The 19,695-nt window shown below is 42.1% G+C and overlaps 1 protein-coding gene across 1 annotated transcript in view; it reads left to right on the top strand.

Annotated features, from left to right (window-relative positions):
- LOC144792851 (dehydrogenase/reductase SDR family member 4-like) overlaps nt 1-19,695 on the top strand; it is a 161,948-nt gene that overhangs the window by 10,705 nt on the left and 131,548 nt on the right. The window contains exon 2 of the mRNA XM_078668048.1: nt 11,331-11,504. Coding sequence (XP_078524174.1) covers nt 11,335-11,504 — 170 coding nt within the window. The 5' untranslated portion in view covers nt 11,331-11,334. The remainder of the gene's footprint in view (nt 1-11,330; nt 11,505-19,695) is intronic.

The following is a 19,695-nucleotide window of genomic DNA, read 5'->3' on the forward strand; positions in this document are numbered from 1 at the left end:
GCCAATTCTGTCCTGATGAAGACTCGCAGCTGAGGCTCAATTTACCCTCATTGCGTTAGCCGAGTCGAAACATCAACGCTCTCCAACATCCAAGACCTGTACCTGGTTCCCTCTTGACATATTTCGGAAGTGCATTTACACAGACTCATGAACAACAGAACCAAATATATACCATGTTTTGTGTAACGGACAGGTCATCTAAACTGGTCTGTTTACCAGTGTTTACTCAACAAATCAAATTGTTTTTCCTCACTTCTATGACTCTTTACTATCACTACCCATCACCACCACTATCCCAACTCTCTCTCCCTTTCCTGTGGCAACCTACTGTCAGTCAATCTAATTGAAATTTTGTCTCATTGAAAATTAAATGTAATTCAATTGATCTCAGTTATCTGTGGCGCTTGTTTCTTCTTGTGTGGTATTTTCGTAATGTATATATTTTTCCAGTGGTATTGAATGCACCCTAACATAAGGCCTTTGCTGCTTATATGGATATTGCTGTGCTAGATATTCATGCCAGTGTTGTATCTTTCCACACAACACACAGTAATTTAATTAAAATTTACTTTATGCCAAATTGAAACACGGACCAATTTTGTTCTTTTATTTCAGATGGTTGTGAACTGGCCATAGCTTTGCCTTATCAGTCATCTTTTCATGCTGTTGCACATGGTACCCCACAAGGCTCTGATTTGAATCCAACTATTTTTAAAATGTCATTAGCATCACTATCTTCCTTGAGGTCCTCAGATGTCATGGAGAAGGTTTTTATTGTAATGCTGATGATACCCAGTTGTCCATTAGTGAGTTCAATTATGGCTTTAAGACTTTTCATCTGGGTGTCACAAAATCAGCTCAAGCTAAACTCTGATAAAGCAGAAGTATTTGCCTGCAAGACATCTTCCTGGACTAATGCATTCAAGCCTACTGGCATGGGCTCAGTCCTTGTTCTGTTTACAAAGGCATGCATTTTTACTCATTACTTTTGATTGCCAATTTTCAACAAAAGGGCAGATATTCAAACTTACTTCCACCTGCCTTTTTCTTCTCAGGACCCTTGGAAATTGTTTTCCCAATTTACCTTTTCCAAGTCGACAGCCAATAGTCTTGGTTCTGACTTTATCCAGACTAGAATATTGTAATGAAATATATTTTTGTCTCCCCTAGTACGTGATTGATTAACTCCAAATAATAAACATAGCTCTCTCTTTGGTTTTAGCGATCCCACACTGAGAAACAACATCTCAACATTTGTTGTTGCATCACTGGCTAACACGCCAAACAACAATTGCCTTTAAGGTCTTTTGTGTCTGTCAGAAATCGTGGATAAAAATTTGACCCCCATTTCTGTTGGCCATCTGAGGCACAACATTTCATGTGCAATCTTTGGCTTTCGTCAGCTAATCTTTGACTATTTTTCAGAATCAATTAGTACATTTTCAGTGACACTAATTTGCAACCTGGCACCTAAACAATGGAATTCTCTTCTGCTTATACACTGAAATACACATAATCACCATCAAAGCCCATAAGACCTGACATTTTAATGGCTCTCTTTTTCTGTATTGTTCTGCTGTATTCTTGGTCTGTGCCAGGATACCTGGTCTGAGGTTGCTTTTATACTCTCCCAAATTATTATCATTCATTCATTCACTCATTAATTCATCCATTCATCCACTTACATGCACATGCCCTGAGTCCTGTGGATTAGCACTCCTACTATTTTCCTTTCAATGGATGCTATGATCATCTGTCCTAGGAAATTATTTTCTCCTGACTGTCCTTTATGCTGATGCTTTCATCGTGCTGGGAGGGTGGGTGCCTTTGTGGTTTGTGATCCTGTGATTGGTTGTATAGCAGAATATCGAGGGAAACAATATAGAACTCCACCAACTTTGGGAAAAAATAGTGTCTACTTTAATATCGCCATCCTATACTTAGAAAGAAATAATAGTTTAGACTACAAAAATATTGCCATAAATAATACCTAAAATAGGAAATGTCGTAAACAGAAATATGGAAAAAGTAAATATCACCACAATAGTAAAACATACTAAACATAACTAAGATATTGAGAACTAAAATATCTGTAACTAAAATGTGTTTTCATTCTAATAATAAAGAAAGAAAACTAACCACCTAAGCAACTGTAAATAAATAAAAATGTAAAAAAATGTAAAGATTTTTTAAAAAAGAGAATACAACAAAAGTTAATCACATAATATATATTTAATTATTGTAATCATTAAAATAAACAATAAACCCAAAAATATTTTTAACATAAATTGAAATATCAGAAATATAACAACCTAAAAAATTAAAAACTTTAACAGCAGCATAAACAATGAACAATAAAACTAAACTAATTATTTACCATATAAAATAATTCTACAATTTTCTGTGCAAAAGAAACACCTGTACCAACAACAATAAAATCAATGAATAATTAAAGTGATGTTTCAACACCCTAACCAAACATGATTCATAAGTATAAATGTTCAGAATGCTGTACTAATGCTTAAATAAATAACTAGTAAAAATGCAGTTATTATTAAGTTATTAATACGAAGGGCCTGTTTACGAGTTTGGTGCAACTGCACCAGCTCAACGCAGGCTCCGTTGCGCTAAACCTGCACAAGGAATACCGTCCATATCACGAGTTAAACTTGTGCTACATGAGTTCAACTCGTGATACAGTTGGCGTTCCTTTGCCTTTCCCACGGTGGTGCCTGGAAAACAGGCACTGCAATGGAAACAGCAAAAAAGTTCCGGCATGGCATGGACATGGATGTCCATGCCGTGCTGAAACTTTTGTGGGAATACAAATAGGGGGGTATGTGTTGTGCCCCCCTGAATGAATCCCCATGATGGGGGGGCCATAGGGACCCTGTACGGCCCCCTTTGTTCCTCCACTACCAGCCTTTTAATGGTGTGGCTTTCGCCATGAAATGCGGGCGGTGGATGAACTCATAATATGCTGAGTGGCACTGCGCCAGTCCCCACTCAGCATATAGCATTGTGGCACAGCTGCACCACCGTCCACCGCCAATATGACTTTAACAGTCGTAATATGGCAGACGGTGGACCACCTGCGCAAGTTTGGCGGTTGCAAGACTGCTAGACTCGTAATCAGGCCCTCAGATATTGTATAACCTACTGCTAAAATGTCTAGCAGAACCACATACACAAAATCTCAGAAAGGAAAATTATTGCTAAACCATATGGGTTACATGTACAGCAAAGGAAGTACGAGCAGTGACAGAACACACTGAAAATGCAGAAAAACGTATTCTGATGCACATTACAGGAGGGCAACTATTAAAAAGTGAAATGGTAGAAAATGTTGCAGAGAATAATCATGACTCTAACATAAAAGAAATAGAAGTGATAAATGTCCTGGAAGAACTCAGGGAAGCTAGTAGCAGCTCCCTACTGGCACAATTAAAAAAATATAATCTCCTATGTTCCTGAATATACTGCAGGCTAGCTTCCTGCAATTCCCAGCTTCAGAAAACTCCTAACCAGAACAAGAAAACATAACAGATAAATGTATGTTGCTTCAAAAAGATTCAATATTAAAAATATCCCAAAAAAACTAACTTTAACACACACAGATTATAGTGTCTTTTTATACGTCAATGGTAACAATGAGAAAGCAATAATAATATATTGCACTGACAACAAACTACTAAAACGCACCCAGAACAGCATGTATATAATGGACAACCCACTTAAATCATGCCCTTCACCATTCACACAAATCTATACAATCCATGGAAATACCAAAACATCAATGTCCCCTTAGTTTACATACTTCTACCATACATGGAGTGCAACATACCAAGAGCAATTAAGTGAAGTGTATTAAATATTAAAATACAGGATCTGGCAGCCTCACCCGCATTTCACTACAAACCAGCTGCTTTAATTGAATCAGCCTACCAATTAACAGTCTGTATAAATGTACATTGCACATCTCTAGCCAAAGGGTGCACAGAAGTGCACAACAGGGAGCAGAGGCAAATGACGGCTGTGTGCACAGCCTAGTGAAGGGAGTCTTAAGACGCCTATGGAAGCAGGCGAGGGGTAACCATATAGATTGGCAGTTCCTTTACGAGGGCGATGGAGCTCTATATTTTTTCCCTGGCCTGCATAAATGACAGGACAGGCATGATCTCTGGAGAAATGCCATAGTCGGTGTGTGCAGACGGAGGTGGCTTGTTTCTGTTCCATGTCTTCATTCTGGTGGGTGCTCGGCATGGCCGGCATGGCTTCATACCTCCTCTGCAAACAGGACAGAGATCCACTAAGCAGTATAAGAGGAAGAAATCCTGCTGTCCTGCTTTTGGGGAGTACGTGGGGCGAGGGTCTGGGAAGGGCAGGGAAGGGAAGGGATGGTGTGTGCTCTTACTGTCTGAATATTCTTCTCCTTATGTCTAATCAGTGTGGGTACTTGTTCCTATGTGAAGATGTTATAGAAAACATTAAACAAAAGCTGTAGATGGAATATATGGTTCAAGGGGATCTTCCTTATTTAGAAGTGTTGGCCTCTCACACACTTGTGGGTGTCATGTTTTATCATCGGGCGTTTTGCTCCTCGTGGGGTCAGCAATGCAATACCCCATGGGCCACGCAGGAGGGATCTTTGTCGGATATCTTTTCTTGTATCAGCCATGACGGTGCATGCTGGTGTGTGGGGTATGATGTGCAAAGTTGAGAGTGTGATCTTAAAATTACCTAAAGGAGATACATTTGTATTAAGAGACCCTTTGGTAAGGTTAAAAACTAAGATGTGGTAGTGTGCGCAAGGTTATGATGGACCACTACTCAGGCAGTGTGTTGTAGTGAACTATCAGGGTTTCACTTATTCCATTGCTCCAATAAAGCTGGAAGACTGCAATGTTATAAGAGCCTTGTTTGATGACCCAATGTTAAGCCTGCCTGTTTTGTGCCAAATTACCACAGGGTTAATAATAAGTTTAGTTAGTGAATTTTTGGTTCACCCTGACACGGACTGTAATTATTATTTGAGGTTATTCTTATTCCTCTCAGCTAATACTCAAATATCCTACACATAATTGACCGGAACATGTGTGCATAACTAGCAATAGTGTTGCCCTGAATTCAAGTATTATTCACTGTGATACTGGTTAAATAGTGTCAACTAGTAGGTCTTTTTAATACACAAAAAACGTCAGAAAAACAAGGTAAACACAGTTGCAGCAAGACATTTCAGATTGGTTTTACATTAAATCAGAGGATTGTTAAAATAAATTTAAAGCTTCTCTTCTCAATGCTTCTCTCTTTGGTTCACCCTGACAAAGATTATGATTTTTATGTGAGGTGGTTCTCCCTCTTCTTAACTAATATTTATTCCAATCTCTTACACATAAATTACCTGAATGTGTGCACATAATTGTAATAGCATTGGCCTGAAGACAAGTGTAATTCACTGTGGTAAAAGTTAAATAGTTCGCATTACAACTAGTACATTATTTTTAATACAAACAAAACTTCAGAACAACATGGTAAAGCCTTGCATATATAGTAATAGTTGCAGAGCTATGTTTCAGACAGATTTTATATTAAATCAACATATTGTTCTCAAAAACCCTAAGAGGAAAAGTAAAGCTTCTCTTTTCAATATATTAGTTGCCTATACATTTCTGTGAACAAGGTGACCTGAAGATTAGGAATGTAGTGCTTTAAACAAATGAAATATATATTTAGTTATATAAAATGCAGATATTTCTGTACTTAAGACCACCAGATGTGCATGATCTTCACTCCTATGACAACTTCTCATGCAGATCCCACTCCCTGCAGGCCCTCAAACCCCCTTAGGAGGCCACTCATCTTCTATGCACATCCTTCACCCTGTAGCAATCCTTTTATGTGTAGCTGAACTCTCGAGACAAGGGTCGGCAATTCACGCCTATGCATGGCCTTCGCCCTGTGCACAACCTTTAATGGGGAGCTCTCTCCATTCAAACACTCAAGATCTATTGTAAGACCAAGCATGTTGCAAAAACCTACAAACATTAGCAGTACAGAGGCTAAAGAAGATTAGTATACGTATAACTTGCTGAATGCATTCATGTATGATAAGTATATATCAAACTGTCACATTAATTTGAAGATGTCTTCAGGGATGTCATGAATGAGGCCATTGAACATGTCATGAGTGATGTAATATCTGAAATAATAAGCAATGCAAGATAGTGGCACAAGTTATAGTTAGCGTGCTGAAATATATCTGGTGAATGTCAGTGGTTTTTCTGGTTTAATGCAATTATTTTAACTTTATCTCCTATGGGAAATAAATTAAGTTCCTGACTTATTTTCTATGGCAGTATGTTGGAGAGTATCTATGAGGGGCTATGTGTGGTGGTAGACACTCCACAGGTGAGTTGGAAATGTACTCCTGTTTGGTGACTTTTAGGACAGCAGAAGTGCAGTTTGTGAATAACCATGATCCTACTCTTTTGTGGGTGTATGTTTGGATTCATATGCCTCTCCTTTAATCCCTACATTTTTCTCAGTATCTCTTTATTTGGGTCTGATTATGAGTTTGGCGGTGTGGAGTGGACTACGAAACCGCCAAACTGCTCCCACACTGGCAAACAGGACCGCTGGGTGACATCCAGATTATGAGTTTCCTCGTGGTCTGGCAGGCGGTCCTTTGGTGTTGCCTCGGTGATGCCTTTCATAAAAAGGCACTGCAATGGAAGCGCCAAAGCAAGTTCCTACACAGCATAGACTGTGAAGTCCATGCAGTGCAGTAACTTGGGGTACATGCACCCAGGGGGGCACACCAAGTGCCACCCCGCAGGCATCCCCAGTCCTTGAAGCACTAGGGGGCCCTGTAGGACCCACTTTGTTTCCTCACACCACCCTTTCCATGGCAGGCTCATCGCCGTGGGTAAGGTCGCATTGAGAAAACTCTAAATATGCTTCGCAGTGCTCCAGCGGCACCACCAAGCATATTGCAGCCTCAGACCATCCCGCCGGGGATCGAGGATCCCCGGCAGTTGCGTTGTTCCTCTCACGGTCAGACTGCAGTTATTAGCAATATGACGGTCGGGCCACTGGTGCAGCGGTTCCCAACTGCCACTACACCTCCACCACGAGTTTGGTGATCCAATGGACTGCCAAAACTGTAATTAGGCCCTTTTCCTTACATATATTGAACAGTCTGCTGCACAGTTGGTAACAAGGGGCTACGTTAATATTGTATGTAATCAACAATCAACAAAGAAATGGGCAAAAACACAATAGTTGAACAACTTAATATCAAGAACATGTCTGGAGCATCTTATGTAATATCTCCTTCTATGAAACCATTCTAAGGAGTATTTTACAGGAATTCATAAATACATGTACATGCTACTACGTAATTTCAGTGCCTGTTGGGGTGGGTTGTATTTTCTTGTGGGGTGACCAACCTGGAACTTAATTCATTTATGTATCACTGTCATGGTATTAATCATGTGCCGATTACACTGACGTATACTGGGCTCTCATTTTGCAGATACATTTATCACATGTTTTGCAAATGTTTGTGCATCTCATGCAAAGGTGGCCCTGTTTGAGACTTGGCCACTGATGCTATAAGATATGTCTCAGTTATTGTAACTTACTGAGCATGTCTGCTTTGGCAATGGCTAATTTCCTCACGTCTGAGAACAAAGTATGTATATCTGGGTCTGTGGGAAATGGATTCTGAAAAATAAAATGCTACTCCTGGGGAAGCCTAAAAATCTAACATGCATGTAATATATAAATAGCCAGTATGAAGCAAAATAATGAAAAACAATTGTCATTTTATTGGACCAGAGCTTCTTCCAAAACTCCAGTTTGAGATATAATGCCTGTTTGCATCATGTTTGCACCTCACAACATGGTGCATGCACAACGCAAATCTTAAGTGAGATTTATGAAGCCAGGCAAGGCCACTTAGCATGGCCCTCAGTGGCTCCTTAAATCTGGAGTAAAATAATGTACCAAAACTTTCTGCATTCCCTTACTCTGCGCATTGGAAGCATTCCATGGGCATTGCATAGGTGTTCCCATGCAAACCCCATGTTATTGGACACATTTCCAGGTAAACCATGGAATGCACTAAAAAGATACTCCTTCCCAGGAGAGGCATAACAAGGACAAATATATTTATTTCTCCATGTTACTTCCTTTTTCTGTGTGCAGCTCACATAGAGAGATGAATGTACCTCTCATGATTGTTTGTGTGTAAGAAATTGTCTCTTCCTGCACAAAAACAATCCTGCATGCAATGGAGGCACCCTTGCAACATTGTGCAAGGGTGCCCGCATTGGCGCTAGGCTGCCAAAAGGGTACCAGTACAGGGGAAAAGGCAGGAATTAACCATATTGACTTAATTACAATGCATTCCTGCCCTTTCCCCATCACGCAGACCAGCAAGGTGACTTGCTGCCCTGCGTGACATTTTCATAAATAGGCCCCATATGTTTTACATACAGTTTTAAAATGTTTTTCCTTAATACAAGTCAATGGAATCATGACCAGGTAATTAAAACTGTTACTTTGTGCACAGCTATGTTATGAGCAGATGGAAGGATCTTCTTGCAAGAAAGAATTTGAATAATCCTTTAAGACTAGATACTAATATATGCACAAGTGCATAATTCACGATTCGTGGTAGAAATCCTCATAACAAAGTTACTCTTACTACACATTGATGTAAATATGCAATTTTTAAACACTGATTAAAATGGCTTCTCGGCTTCAGACTATAAGAAACATTGCAGGCATATTAGAACTTCTGTGTTAATACAAAACCAATATTGAAATTAGGTCATGTGGCATACCAGTATATGTTAAGGTAGTGGTTCTTAACCTTTTGACATCTGTGGACTCCCACTGAATTTGTAAGGGAATCTGTGGGTACCCACTGAATAATACCTTGAATCCAAGGAGAACGACTTAAGCAATTTCCATTATGTAAATTTCAAAACAATGCACTAAAATACAAAAATAAGTACAGAGGAAACACATACACAAATGTAGAAATATTTTGTTACAATCACAAAGATATATAGAAAAACAGAAATTTAAATTTTAACAAGAAGGCTGGAGCTTGAGAAGGTCAGAGCTTTTTTAAGTGTCTTTTTTCATTTTAAAAGATGAAGCGATATGCTGACTAATGGCAAAATACTTTGGGCAAGATCACGAATTTGGCAGTGTAGGAGCAGGCCACCATGCCGCTGCCCCTCCCCAGCACTGCTAAACAGAAAACGGTCCTAGGATGCTTGATTCCTGTCCAGGAAAGACATGGCTTGGCAGTTCAGCTGGACTGTTCCCTTGAGGCACAGGGTCAAGACTGGTTTGCATGTGGCCATGTCTGGGCCGGGGTGGTATGGAGTGCAAAAAAAATGGATTTAAGCCCAGATTTCTGTACTGGGGTGAATGTATGACATTGTTCTGCATTCTGTCCATCAACTGTTGCTTTTGCATTTGTCAACCCGGGTGGGATGGGTATGCTCAGACGTGAGTTCCATGCTCTCCACGCCACTGGAGTCAAGCTATCCTGGCTGATGACGGCTGATAGCCCGAAACCGATCCTAGGATGCTTGATTCCTGTCCAGGAAAGACATGGCTTGGCATTTCGGGCTGGACTGTTCCCTTGAGGCACAGGGTCAAGGCTGGTTGGCATGTGGCCATGTCTGGGCCGGGGTGGTGTGGAGTGCAAAAAAAACGATGGATTTAGGCCCAGATCTCTGTACTGGGGTGAATGTATGACACTGTTCTGCATTCTGTCCATCAACTGTTGTTTTTGCATTTGTCACCCCGAGAGGGATGGGTATACTCAGACGTGAGTCCCATGCTCTCCACGCCACTGGAGTCAAGCTATCCTGGCTGATGACGGCTGATAGCCAGAAACCGGTCCTAGGATGCTTGATTCCTGTCCAGGAATGACATGCTTGGCAGTTCCGGCTGGACTGTTCCCTTGAGGCACAGGGTCAAGGCTGGCTTGCATGTGGCCATGTCTGGGCTGGGGTGGTGTAGAGTGCATAAAAACAATGGATTTAGGCCCAGATCTCTGTACTGGGGTGAATGTATGACATTGTTCTGCATTTGTTCCATTAACTGTTGTTTTGCATTTGTCACCCCTCCCCAACACTGCTAAACAAGGCTGCCGGCCACCCACCAGATTACGAGTTTCCTCGTAGTCTGGTGAGTGGTCCTTTGGCATTCCCACGGTGGTACCTTTCAAAAAAGTATCGCACTTGGAACTTCAAAGCCCGTTCCTGCACGACATGGACTGTAAAGTCCATGCCGTGCAGGAAAGGGGGTGCATGCAGAATCGGTGGCACACCATGTGCCCCACTGCATGCATCCCATGGGCTTGAGGAAAGAGGACCCCTTTGTTTCCTCGCCACCACCCTTTCAAATGCAGTCTCACCGCCGTGGTTAGGGTCGCAGTAAGGGAACTGGTAATGTGCATGGCAGTGCCACAGCAGCACGGCAAATTATATTGCGGTCTCCAAACTGCCACGCCAGCAGCAGGGATCATAGATCCCTGGAAACTGCAGCGGTCCCATGGTGGTCTGACTTCCATACTCATAATACTGCGTTCAGACCCTAGTGCGGCGGTCCCTGACCACCACGACACCTTCACCACAAGTTTGGCCATCCGATGGACCATCAAACTCGTAATTAGTCTCTTTGGTTTTTTTTTCTTCTAAGACATGCCATCTTTTTGGTGGCACTACAATTGAGGCCACCCTTCAACCATGCTATATTGTGTTTGCTGTACTTGTCCTCCTTCAAAGACTACAGTTAATTTCCTTATGTACACTTTGTCAATCTTCTATTATTTAATTTTCACAGTAGTCCCGCTTCCCTGAGTAGGTGTTGTGAACTCCTGGTGGTGGGGCGGATCACAGGCTGAGCACCACTGCTTTAAGGCATACACTAGCATTGGTATGCACATTATAAAGCACTGATATCAAGGCATGGAACGATTTTATCAGCTGTTATTCAGACATTTTATTAATTTCACAAAAAGATTCTATCCAACTGTCCTGCTCCACACAGGGAGATTAAGTAGGTACACGTCTATTGCAGGTAAGGCACCAAGTATGCTGAAGAGGAGCTTTAAACAGAAATAGAGAGCTGCACATTTTTTATCTTTTTTGTCTTATGAAAATTTCCAACATGTTTATTTATCAAAACAACTATGTGCCCACTACAGGCTTTGAATAATGCATGAGATATTGTAGCATACTACAAACTATAAAATATAGCTGCACAGTCCCTTGGTCAAATGTTATATTTTCATTCTACAGTAAAATGGTGACTGTGATGAGAAGAATGTTCAGCTCTTTGTCCAAATCTCATGGAATTCATCAACAGCCATCACTAATGATCCATTGTTGCACACAGAGGTTGTACAGCAGTGCCGTAGACTGGAACACTGTCCATGCTGGCAAGGTGGCTGTTATGACTGCTTCCACTGATGGGTAAATCACTTTTACATTGTTGTATTCCAGATTCTAAACCTCTCTGTTTGCTGGTGCATTTTGGTCATCATAGCTTTGTGCATTCTGGTTTTTGGTTTTGTTCTACAGCAGTTGTCGTTGCTCTGTGAAAGCTAGGGGCATATTTACAAAAAAATGTTGGAGCACTGTGCTATGACAAATATGGCAAGTCAGCGCTCCAACATTTTGCAAACTCAGGGAGGTGCCATTGCCACAAGAATACAGTGCACGCCTGTGATTCCCTGAGCAGAGGAGCAAAAAAAGCTGCACATAAACAAGCAATAATGGTGATTTGCAAAAAATGAGAAATTAATAGTTTCTCGTATCGCCATGCTAAGACTGGCATTCGTTTTTGGCGCTGCCTCAGCCTTGTAAATCTGGGTCAGCATCAAAAAGCAATGGGTGCTGTGGTGGAATGCCCTCTGCAACACTCATTGTATGCCTCTTTGCCACAGAGGACTGTGGCGGAATGGGACATATTTACAAGGTGGCATTGATATGTTAATTGGCTTAGAATCACATTGTAAATATGGGAAGTGCTACGCCACCGGAGTGTAAAAAAAGTGACGCTCCAGTGGCGAATGGGGCATGTAAATATGCCCCCTATTTTCTTGCCACAAGTGCCTTATTCAGGTGCAAGATAGTTCCTTATCTCTGCTGCTACATTCAGTGCAATTTAGGTCAATGAGCACTGCGGTAAGTAGACATAATATCGAAATTTAAATATCGATATGACAGAATATCGATGTTTTAATATCGATGGTAATAAATATCGAAATATTTAATATCGAGTACCAAAATATCGTTTATAGTAAGTGTGTTTTAATATCGAAAGTAAAAATATAGAATGATAAAATATTGTTGTGTTAAAATATCGATAATGTGTAGTTTTTAGTAATGTGTTTAATTATGTTAATATATTTTGTTTGTATTTAAAATTTGTAATTTTAATGTGTTTATAACATTTATTTTGTTTATTTTTGTTCAAAAATCATATATAGTTTTAGGAGCGGGATGTTGGGTTTATAGGGGATAAGGGTGGGGAGTGTTTTAAAAATGTATATTAAATTAAACATTTTTATAGATTTTTAGTGTTTATAGTGAATAAGGGTTGTTTTTATTTAGAAAATGTGAAATTTTTAGGAAAAAATAAAAAATTCCCCCCCCCCAAAAAACGTATTTATAAAATGTATTTTTTTTTTTTCAAAAAACATATTAAGGGGTCGATTCCAATTCGGGAAAAACCGCTCCGAATAGCCGTTCGGAGCATTTTTCCTGTACGAATCGTATCCTGCAACGTCCCCCGTACGTACGACGAAGTACGATTCGTACCAGGAGCCGTACTCTGTACGAGTCGTACAAGACACCGTACGACTCTAATCTCCGTACGATTCTCCCTCGGAACCCGCTGTACGCGACATCTGTACGGTTCGCGGCTGGTTTTTACGACCCAGCAAGTACAATACGTGTCGGGTACGCACCGTACGACCCTTTTTCTACGGGAGCTGAAAACAGCCGTAAAAGCAGAGTTTGCGCCGAAACAGGTACGGAACGGCCCCCCGGGTACGATGCATACCCCCCCATGATTGCAGGGGTACGCACCGTACCCCTGCGATCATGGGGTGTACTAGCCATACCCCCATTGTACGATCGGTGTACCAGCCGTACCGCCATTGTACGATCGGTGTACGAGCTGTACCCCCATTGTATGATCAGTGTACGAGCCGTACCCCATGTACGATCGGTGTACGAGCCGTACCCCATGTACAATGGGGGTACGGCTCGTACACAGATCCTACAATGGGGGTACGGCTCATACACCGATCGTACTATGGAGGTACGGTGTACGAGCCGTACCCCATGTACGATGGGGGTACGGCTCATACACAGATCGTACAATGGGGGTACGGCTCGTACACCGATCGTACAATGGAGGTACGGCTCGTACACCCCATGATTGCCGGGGTAGGGTGCCCCTTCCTGCACAAAAACAATCTCCCCATGACGCAGGCATCCTTGCAACATGGTGCAAGGGTGCCTGTATCGGCACATGGAAGTAGTTTGTGTGCCAGCGCAGGGGGAAGCACAGAAATGTAACATATTGTTGTATATATGTGGCATCCCTGTGCTTCGAAACTAACATAGCGTGGTGCAGCCAAAGGACTTGCGGCACCGCGCTGCGTTAGTTTATTGTAAATCTGCCCCCTAGACTCTGTGTGACTGCTGCCATTGATCTGTGTGAAGGTGACTGGGAGCCTGGCGGGTCCGCTATGTAAATTTGCTGCTGTTGTATCTTTCCTACAGGGGAGCATTGTGTTTGTGGGCCCCTGCTCATAAGGGCTTAGAGCGACACCATGGGAAGCATGGGTCCGCAGTTACAGAATGCCCAGTGAGCTTCTGAGAGCACCCGGTGGGGAACCACCACTGATCGGATTGGGGGTGGAATCACGGGTGAATCTCAAGTTCAACTAAATACTCACTGCAATTGAAGATTCGAGGCAGGACTTATGCAACAGAGTGGATGCAGTGGTGATTGAACTGGGGCTCCTTCGCGAAGATCAGCACAAACTGACAGAACGGGTGTCTCATACTGAACATGAGATCATGGATATCCATCCATCCATGAAGGAGTTGGAGAGCAAGGTCCACTCTCTCACGACTACCACATCAATGGCCCCTGTGGACTACAATGTAAAGGCACTTGGGGAAGCAAATCAGTTTGATTAGGAGGAAATTCAGTGTTATTCGTTGCAGGTTTACAACTGGCATTTTCACGGATTAAAGCAAACCCTTCATTCTCAAGATGCCTGGGTACCCTAAGGTAACCTTTGGGGTAGAGAACACTGAGGGCCCGATTACAACTTTTGGCGGAGCAATGGTGTGGCGGTGCAAATCGAAGGGCTCCACATTTAATGTAAAGATAGCCATTAAATGTTCAAAATGATCAGGGCAATTGCCATTGCAATGGACAAGAGCTTTTCTCTCCATTAGTTGGAGAATGCAATGCTAAAACCATTCCCTTTGTTGTAACACTTGCACAGTTTTTCTTCAAGCAAGTGAATTGAAGCAAGAGCATGTGATAGAAATGAAACTTGTACATAGGCATTAATGAGCAGGTGACAAGATCATCTTATGGGAGGAAAGGGTGCAGACCTTGGTGAACTCATACAGTTAAAACCAGCAAAATCTGAGTCTGCTATTTTGTAAAGTCCGTGCTTCACTGTGGCAAACTCAGAATGTGGCTACACTTTGCTAGACTGGTTCAGCAAACATTTGCAGTGTACTGCACCGGATAATATGACGGAGATTTGTTAAAATGTGCAGTAATATTAAGACTTTAGTGGCCTTATAGCAGGTACTGAAAGGAGATATCAAAAGTAAAACGCGACTGCACACATCAAGGTAAACATTGGTATTGGAGTTTTCATAGTGCACATCTAACTATTAAGACACATATGCAAGTGAAGTTGTATCTTGTAAAGCAGAGCCATATTTCACATCCCACTTACGGATTCATTTGACACAAAAAAGACATAAATCCAATCAGTTGAACCAGAGTTATGAATTTTTAAAGTTTTAAGTAAAAAATAGCAAAGCCAAAGCCACGGACATTTAGCCGTGCAAGACCATGGCAAAGTCAAAAGTTATGGCCGATCACAATGGAGCGCTGGTCGGGTACACAAAATGGATTGGACCTGGTCTCTGCTTACCTTTGGAATTTTGAAGAAAACTGCTTGAGAAGGTAAAGTTCAGTTGGGTAAGGCTGCTGACGGTGTATGAGGAGGAGGAATCGTCATAGGGGAGCGCTGGACAAGGATGCGATGAAGATTTCTTCATTTAGACTTACAGCCTGATTCATGTACGGGCCGTTTTGCGTGGCCCTAATAGCGAATCATAGCGACTCGCTATTGAGGACACGCAAAACGGCATTCATGTAGGAATTGCTAAATCAATAGCGATTCCTACATGTTCTCTATTTGCGAGTAGCAATTTGCTACTCGCAAAAAAAGGAATAACTCCCCATTCATTCCTATGGGCCAAAAGGCCCATAGGAATGAATGGGGAGTATCCCTCATTTGCGAGTAGCAATTTGCTACTCGCAAATCAGATAGCGATTTTAAGGGTGCCAGGGGTGTCCAAAGGACACCCTGTAGCACCCCTAAAATGCACATTTGAACAGGTGTTGCGCACACACATGTCCAAAGGACATGTGTGTGTGCAACATGCAACTTAGGAAAATGCTTTTAAAAGCATTTCTCTGAGTATTTGCTATTTACCGAGAGGTCTGACCTCTCGGTAAATAGCGGCCCCAAAAGTGCAAAATCGCAATTTTTTTTGTGTCATGAATAGCATTTGAGGAATCTCTATTAGAGATTCCTTAAATACCATTCCTCGCAAATATGCGAATTCTTACATAGCGATTTTTGCAGTTGGGATTGTGAATACCAAATGCAAAAATCGCACTCGCAAAGGGCCAGATTCTCAGAATCTGGCCCTTTTGCGAGAGCTATTGGCTACATGAATCAGGCTGTTAGTCCCTTTTTTGGAAGTCAAAGATTTCCAGCAGGTCAAAGCTGCAGGCACTAGCTGATGAGGGCTTCATGAAGCTGGATGCCCCTTCTGCGAAGAAAAGCTGAACAAGACGTACTGCTGCAGAGAACATTGAAGTGGGGTCGACTGGCAATGCACAGGTAAGTCCTGGTGCCCTCTCAATCTCAGAGAACTTGTTGCGAGAAAATGTTCTAAGACCTACAGTTTGGATCTGGGCTTTTGGGCCACTTGTGGCTTCCAAGGGTCCAGGGCTGGAGGGGTACCACCTGAAGGGTCAGTACTAACTGGGTCCAGGTGCAGTTTCAAGATGGTTGGAGCCTTTTCTGTTCCAATCATGAGGCCAGCCAACTAGACCTTGGAGTCACTCCGGAAGTCTTGGGTTCAAGCAGGAAAGAAGGTCTCCAGCAGCAGGGCAGTCCTCTAAAGTACACAGAGGTTTAAAATCCAACTTTACCATTAAAGAGGATTATAAATTACAATTCCTCAGACACAAATCATCACTTAATAAATGTATTAAGGTAACCCAACGTTATCCTATGGGCGAGGTAGGGCCTCAGGGTAGTGGAAAACACAGTTGGGATTTTTGACTACCAAGACACGTAAAAAGTAAAAGCACAAACTCAACCTCTCGAATACAATGCACCCTGTCAAATGGGCTGTCTAGGGCCTACCTATGTGTGACTTATTTGTAATAAAAAGGAGGCCTTATTCTTCGCAAGAGGGTTACTTTGTCAAGTGGAACTGGCAGTTTAAAACTACATGGAGTCTGCAGTGGCAGGCCTGAGGCATGTTTAAGTGACTACTTAAATGGGTGACACAATAAGTGCTGCAGGCCCATTAGTAGCATTAAATGTACCCGTACTGGTGCTATGGTATACCACTTTACTAGGGACTTTTAAGTAAATTAAATATGCCAATCTTGTGTTAGCTTATGATGTTTTAGGGAATGAGCACAATTACCTTTGCACTGGTTAGCAGTGTTAAATTGCACAGAGTGCTATGGCTAGCAAAAACAAATCAGCAAACAGAAGGGTTGAAGGCAAAAAGTGTGGAGGAAGACCACTTTAAGGCTGGCAGGTCTAATATCCACCATTTCTGTACAACTTGTTATTGCCCCTGAACTTTGAAGATACCATTGTTGACTGGGTTCCAACTCTAGGCTCTGTCCAACCCATACTACATTGCTGATGGTTTTAGTAGGTTCCCTGGGTTTGGCCACCACACCCCATTGACTTACATGGATTTTTGCATTCCCATGTTTATTTTAATTGTCTTTTGACGGATTCTTCACAAATGCTTCACTCTTGTTGTCCATAACTAATTGTTACAGTTTTAGTGTTGTATTGCACTTAACATATCTCTTTTATGTATTCTTTTTGTGAAAACTTCTGTTTCTTTTCTTGATATTTAAAACTTTAAAGTTGTCATGTACTGCATGGCGACTTTTTCTCTGAGAAAAGTCAATTGCTTTAGTTCTAGCAGCCAGGCAGTTGCCTGCAACTCCTCATTGAAATCAGCCCTTTACTCCTTAAAATGACGGTTAGTTAACTTTGCTCCAGCTCATCTCTTGTTCTCTCTCCTCTTGAAAGCTGCCAGCTATTCTGAAGGGCGTAGGATTGAAGGGTTATTCATATGTTTGGTCTAACAACTTTCTGAGGTCATCTCACAGTTAACATCTCCTTGTGTGTCTCTCACTTCTCCACACACAAATTCAGTAAGTAATTAGCATAGTTAGTGTCAGTGTGTCAAGAATCTTTATTCTGTGATTAAAAAACACCATAAAAGCACATATATATACACAATTTAAAACCTAAGTACATATTATATAGATCCCGACCCATGATTATACAAATAGGTTAAAAAGATTTACATAGTACATGATCAGGCCAACCCTCTTGTTTTCCTTAATCTTAATGAGACCTTTAAAAAATTCATTACACTGAATAATGTACGGGGGTCATTTGCTCTTTGCAAAAAGAGCAGCGCAATTTTAGCATGTCTCAACTTGGCTTGTTTTAAAATACCCACCAGAAAGCTGCGCCTAGGTGCAGCATAAAAGGGACAAAGAAGTACAAAGTGAAGGGTGTCCTGCGGAGATCTATTGTCGCAGCCGCAGGCACCCTTCTGCTCAACTGATAATGTAAAACCTGGTGGGTCAGCTAATAAGTTAGGTAAAAGATTAAGACTAAAGCGAGACATTAAAAACCTCTCCTGAGCATTATACATGACATAGAGGTACGGTTCCATACCCTCCGTGGACTTCACAAGGTCATATGCAATTACTGAGCGTTTGGTCCCTTCAGCTGCTGCTCTCCGGGTAGCTCTCCAATCCAGAAACGCTCTCTTAATTTTGGATTTGTCTCGAGGTAAAATAGCTGTCGGGTTTATAAAAAGGTCCTTCTGGTCTAGATCTTCCAAGGTGCTCTTCACATATTTCAGCCATGCTATTTCCAGACCTTTGTCCCTATCCAGGCAGTTTCTTAAGATTTGTCTACTCAGCGCTGCCTCAGGGTTTACCCAGATTTTTATCCATGCCAAAACCGGTCTGAGCTTAACCAGGTCCTCAATGTATGGCGTCCCTAGTTCCCTGTGAGCGATTACCGCAGGAGTACTCCGGGGTATTTTCAGGATCGATCGCAGATATTTGCTTTCCTCCCGCTGCAGTTGGTCAACATTAACGAAACCCCACACTTCGGAGCCATATGTAGCTTTGGAGCAGCTTATTGAGCTATACAAATTCATGATTTGTTCAGGGGACCAACGACCCAACCTACGCCCGTAGCCTGCGATGGCCCCATTTGAGGTTATCAGTCTACTCCATCGATCTTCCACCAGGGAATCAAATTTAAGTGACCCATCAAATAACAGGGCGAGGTAGGAAAAAGACTGTACCTTTTCTAATGTGTGGTTCCCTATTCTATAAGAGAACTTTTTACATGGTTTTGTGCCAGCCAGCATTACATAGGACTTGCTTAAATTCACTGAAAGATCTAATGTTTCCATGAATTTAGCGAATCCGTCAATTAGGGTCTGTAGGCTCTTCGGGGTACGGGCCAGAAGGACCACGTCATCCACGTACAAAAGCACCGGGATATGACGCGTTCCTACTCTCGGGCAGTCTGTCTTCAAAGCAACCAAGGCCTGCTCTAAGTTGTTAATATAGAGCAAGTACAAAAAGGGGGCAAGAATGCAGCCCTGCCTCACCCCACTGGAGCATGGGTAGGGTTCTGTGTTCTCCCCCCTCGTGTTATAACGGACCTTGGCTGTGGTGTCCCAATGAAGTTCTCTAAGAATATTAAGTAGGCCCGGGTCGATTCCCAAAGTACCCATTAAGGCCCAAGTTTTTCCCTGTTGACGTGGTCAAAAGCGGCTGCGAAGTCCATAAACCCCAGGTAAATCGCTTCATTGCTGGTTTTAGTGTATTTTGCCACCAGCAGGTAAAGGTTCAGGCACTGATCACTTATAGACCTCCCTGTCCTAAAACCATACTGGGTGTCCAAGATGATACCATGTTCTTCGGTCCACTCAATAAGGTGATTAAGAATAACCCCCGACCCATCACTTTGGCAGAGACATCAATTAATGAAATAGGCCGATAGCACTGGGGGTTGTCCCTGTTACC

This window comes from Lissotriton helveticus, chromosome 11 (assembly GCF_964261635.1).
Source record: "Lissotriton helveticus chromosome 11, aLisHel1.1, whole genome shotgun sequence".
NCBI lineage: Eukaryota > Metazoa > Chordata > Amphibia > Caudata > Salamandridae > Lissotriton > Lissotriton helveticus.